Source organism: Microtus ochrogaster, linkage group LG1, assembly GCF_000317375.1.
Source record: "Microtus ochrogaster isolate Prairie Vole_2 linkage group LG1, MicOch1.0, whole genome shotgun sequence".
Classification (NCBI taxonomy): Eukaryota; Metazoa; Chordata; class Mammalia; order Rodentia; family Cricetidae; genus Microtus; species Microtus ochrogaster.
Genome location: NC_022027.1, coordinates 22708857 through 22714212, shown reverse-complemented (window position 1 = coordinate 22714212; position 5356 = coordinate 22708857). Strand labels below are relative to the sequence as shown.

Below are 5356 nucleotides of genomic sequence, written 5' to 3'. Positions count from 1 at the left end.
AGAAGATACAGAACTCAGATTTTCTGACTCAAAAATGTCTCACAGTCTGACTCCTTATTTTTTCATCATTTATGGTTTTTAACGTAACATTAAGTTTCATGGTAACTTTTAAAGTCCTCAGAGTTAATTGAGATGTTAGGGCTAGTCAAGTGCCTTCAGGAGCGCACATCACAAGCAGCTTCCCTGGCTTGTTTTATCTCGCGCAAAGCTGCTTGAGGTCTTGGCCAGAGATTGTATGTCTTTGCCTTATCAAAAAAGACACAGTCTGAGGACATCCAAGTCCCCGCTTGGACTTATGCTGAAGTCACTCAACCCCTAAGGACTGCCTTCTAATCCTGGGGACCAACACTAACAGAGACCTCTTCCGTCTGTCACTTCATAGCACTACAGGTTCCAAGCTGGAACCCTCGCACCACATCTCCTGGGTCAAGTGCCCTTCCTGACATTACACCCTCGGAAGGAAAGAAAGGGGCAGCCTCTCTCCTCCCTGTTGCTCATTCAGAGGATACATGAGACCTGAGGAGAGAGACAAGATGAAGAAATAAAGGATTGTCCAAGCTGCTGAGAGCATGAAGTCATGTTGTGTTTCATTTCTGCCAATCAGTCTAGGAAATGACACTGAGAAGTGCAGTAGAAGTGGGGATCTTTGCCATAGGTGAACTGGGTATTTCCTGGGGTCTAACCTCATCACCAGGAAGAAAGACAAAAAGGGAAGATGGAGAGTGGACATGGAGCCATCTTTTAAGAACCATCTTTTAGGGCTGGGGGAGTAGCTTAGGGTAGAGTGCTTGCCTGATTCATGAGGCCTTGGTTTTGATTCCCAGTACTGCAAAGATAGATAGATAGATAGATAGATAGATAGATAGATAGATAGATAGATAGATAGATAGATAGATTAGATAGATAAAAAGAATCTTTTTAGTTGGGTATGGTGATGGACGCCTGTAATCTCAGCACTAAGGGAATCTAAGGCAAAAAGATTACCATGCGTTTGGGGTCAGCCTGGGCTACAGAGTCAGATCCTGTCTCAAAACAACAACAAATGAACAACTCAAAAGTCCTCATTCTCCTCATACAGGCCCTTAGAGAAGTAGCGGGTGAGGCCTGCAGCTACAGGAGATCGGATGTGGCAAAGCCATTCAGCTAACTGCTCAGGGAGGAAGTGGGGCAGGGTGGTTTTGTGTAGAGTTTGGAGCCACGCAAGCCTGTCCCAGACTCATAGTTCTGCATCTCACCTGCTGTATAGCTCAGGCTTGTCCTGTTAACGTGCTGAGACTCGGTTCACTCGTGTGAACCACTTATAGTCCACGTATCATGATAATGGCATACAGGAGCTTAGCCCAGCGCCCAGGTATCTGAACCACTCAACGTACTTTAGCTATCAAGATGGTTTTGGTTGTCTTGTCCCTGGCTTTGTTGTATCAGAGTTGACTACTCCGTTGCCCCATTCAGCTAGGATGAATAAAACAAGGCAAAACAGCATTGCTATAACGGATGTGTGTGTCCCTTCCCCTCACACTGCTTTCCTCAAGTCTGATAGTCGTGATGATGGCGTTGAGAGAGAATGTGTCAGAAAGGTGGAGCCTTCACCGATGGGATGAGAGCTCTTAGGAGAATTCATCCCCCGCTCCACATAGGGACAGGGCAAAAAGACATCAACTAGACGAGGAAGAGCTCCCTCTGTAGAGCCTGACTGTGCTGGCCCCTGACCCCAGAATTCCCAGCCTCCAGAATTGTGCTAAGTTCACGCCATGTTCTGTTGTAGTGAATAAAGAAGAACAAATAAATTGACCATTTAAACCCACTTTTTCATGTAAACATGAACGTATTTAATCTTGCCACTTGAAATAATAAAGGAGAAACATACAAACAAAAGCACCATAAGTATTGACGGGGAAGAATCACATGTCTTCATGTAGACGTGTAAAACTGAACATACAGTCCTGTGAAGTACGCCCTTTCTTCCACAAGGTCCTCCTTATCTCTTCCACGCCTACTCGGGTCTGCTTCCCTCTCCTAACTGCTTTGAGGCCCAGTTTCGGCCTTTCTCTCTCCAGCCAAATTTGACACAACCTCCTAGTTCCTTCCCTGTGCTAGGCTCTGGGGACACAGAGCTAATCAGGACATAGCCCTGCCTTGGGGACACAGAGCTTAGTAGGGAAGACCGCCCCTGACTGGCTAAGTTCCGACCAGCTGCCTGCTGAGAAGGCTTCACACATAAATTCCTGCCGTCCAGTGTGAGAGCAGACCCCCCTGTGTCCTTACTCCAGTAAAGGCAACGTCATTAGCATCCTCTCTGGCCACCCTTTCTCTTCCTCCCTCGGTCTTTCCCACTTTTAGATGCTCCCCAAGCCCCACCTCTTTTCGATAGAAAGAAAGAAAAATATTAGGGAACAACTAATTTCGTGTGTGGCAATTTGTTTCTTCAGTGTGTTTTAAAATATTGCAAAGATTAATCTCGAAATTGTGCTTGTTGTTAAAGACCTTTGGTAAGCCAGGCATGGTAGCTCACACCTATCATCACAGCATTGGAGAGGCTGGGACAGGAGGATCGCTGCAAGCTTGAAGCCATCCTGGGCTACAGTGTGAGAACAAAACAAAAAGTTTCAATTCCCCAAACACACACGCCAAAAGAAAAATCAATACAAAAAACCTCTGTGTGTTGAAGAAGAAAATCAGAAGGGCATAAGGGACATGGAGGATATAGCCTCTGTCTCCTCCCCTGCCTGGACAGTTCTTCAGCGTTCCAACCTTCATGCCGACGGGACCATGAACTAAAGACAAGTGCTCTCAAGTCAAGAGAGGCAGGTGGCCCAGAGGCAAGGACAAGCCCCAGAACCAGAGGGCTGAGAGAGTAGCTGAAAGCAAACCTACCAGTCCTATGCTATGGGGGTAACTCCTCTACCCAGGACCCAGGTCCCAGGCTTCTGACTGGGTGTGGAAGAGATCGGCAGAGGAGAAGGCAGTGCGGGGATCTTTAGATGATACGTTTACCGGATTGTAACCACAAAGAACCAGGAAGAGAACCAATGTGATAAACTGATCTGCTTATACCAGCATAATCCTCAGTAGGGATGCTCCTTTGGGCTCCTCGCCCTTTGTGGTGACAACCACACAACCCCTTAACAGTTCTGGGCTCCAAGAAAGATGGCTCAAGTGGGTCCTAGCTATTAGCCTGGGATGGTAAGTGACAATCTGGGAGTAGAAGAGGCGGGAGATACAAGCTTTCAGACAATTAGAAAGGAGGGTTGTGTGGCTGCGCATGGCCCTATTCATTTAGTATTTCACTGGTAACCGTTTGCTATTTGAGTAATTACTACAGGCTTTTTCATTATCTAAACTTGGGACTTGTGATGTTTTTCAAAGTGGTTATCTATTCATTAAACAGTAAAAGCTATAAATCCTGCCTTTCCCTTTGTCCCTATGTACACATGCATGCATACATAGTTGGCTTTTTAATTATCTTAATTCAGTCCTAGAATTAATAAATGACGGGGTCATGCCTAGTTTAGAATTCAAATGAGAACAACATTGTCCGATTAATTATCGTTCAGAACATTTGCCTGTCCTCTTCTTCCAAGACCTGTAACCAATCACAAAGCCCCCATCAAGAGATGCAGGCAAGGAGAAGGGTCCCCAAGCTCCGCTGATGTTTCTTTGCACAGTGTGACTCTCTGGCAGAAAGATTTTTGTTTTTCTTCTCTGTCTTACTGAGTGAGAAAGGAATACTTGGTGTGTTATTGGAGCTCTCTGAGTGACAGGTAATGTCGTAAATAAGAAATATTTTTTTGTATTTACATAGAAAACCTAATAACTGTTCAATTTCATTTGGTGGTGTTAAAATACCTTACAGCCTGAAGCTGTATTTTAAACACAACTCTGAGTAATAGGGAAATGAAAAACGAGTTGCAGGGACACGTTTATGGTCATTTGAAAGTGTGGTTATCCAGAGAAACACAGCACGCAAGTCGTTTCAACCAAATTAGATTCAGGAGAAAATAGTAGCACTACAGACATATGGTTGAGCCCCACAAAGTTATTCCCCTCATGCAGCAGCTTGCCTTTTCGAAGACTTCCCAAGCATGAAAACAAAAGCTGTAGAGTTGATTATTATTTAAATAAAATGTGAGTTTAAATATGGCATACTTGGGAAATTCACTCCATTGTCTAAGTTAGGATGCTTGTTTTAGTTTTTCATTGAAGATGGACTATTCATATGGCTTCCCAAGGAATCTCTCTGGCTGTGCTGGGCAAAGAATGTATCTGTAGAGCACAGTTAGTGGAGGCAGCAGTGCCCAACCTCCCCGGTAACTCTATCCAGAAAGAAAGGCTGTTCAAATGTGCCGAGAAAGAGCATCAGCCCCTTGCTTGCCACCTTCCACTCTCCCATTAGTCTCTGAGGTATGTTCGTGAATATTGGGTGCAGGACCTTGAGGTTTAGAAGATCTTGCACTCATTGATGGAGAAGAACTTCCTTCTGTTTCGTCTCCTGGCCTGATTGACAGCCGTCCGGACAGCACATTCAAATACCTGCTGTACTCCCCGGTTGCTAAGGGCTGAGCACTCCAGGTAGCCCTTGGCTCGCACATCCTGGGCAAGTCTCTTTCCTTCTATGGCATTGATGCAGGAGGCCCTGTGGGGTCCTGACTCTCTCTGGTCAGTCTGTGTGGCCACAACCAACACTGGAGTGCAGGGTAGATTGCTCCTGATCTCACTAATCCATTTGTTCTTCAGATTCAGGAATGAGTTGTGATTGGCCACAGAGTAACACATCAGTACCACATCTGCCTGCTGGTAGGACAGGGGGCGGATGCTTCTGAAGGCGTCGTTGCCCGCAGTGTCCCAGAGGCCCAGGCTGATCTGGATGCCGTCCATGAAGACATCCACGCCAGTATTCTCATACACCGTGGGCTTGTAAGCCTCCGGGAAGGTCTCGGAGGTGAAGCGTACCAGTAGCGATGTCTTCCCCACGGCACTGTCCCCTACCAACACGCATTTGATAGAGCTCAGCATCTTCTCTGTCTGAAGTCCTACTTCCCAGCCCAGAATGCTAAGGGAAAGAACCCTCAATGAGCTGTGGCAGCAAGCTCCATCTCATGGGAAGACAGCAACCAGGGTTTATGATCTCAGAATCTTGGACATCAATTATAGATGTTACTTCTGTCGGCCCCGGGGAAAGGCAGCGAATGCTTGAGAAAACCTCTGAAGCTTGGTTGTCAACTGGAACAGAAAGAGAATGGGGAAACTGAAGTTTTTCTTTCTGATGACTAGGAGCCTCTTCATTGCCAAAGTAATTAAAAGTGAGGATCCCACCCCAGAGTAGCCATTCAACCCTACTCATCCAGTCCCATTCCTG

At 46.1% G+C, this 5356-nt stretch overlaps 1 protein-coding gene across 1 annotated transcript; it reads right to left on the bottom strand.

Annotated features, from left to right (window-relative positions):
- Positions 1-3774: 3774 nt before the first annotated feature.
- Rhoh (ras homolog family member H) lies at positions 3775-5052 on the bottom strand. Its single transcript, XM_005359276.2, has one exon. It carries the CDS (start codon positions 5011-5013, stop codon positions 4438-4440), a length of 576 nt encoding a protein of 191 aa, XP_005359333.1. The 5' UTR covers positions 5014-5052; the 3' UTR covers positions 3775-4437.
- Between the last annotated feature and the right edge of the window lie 304 nt (positions 5053-5356).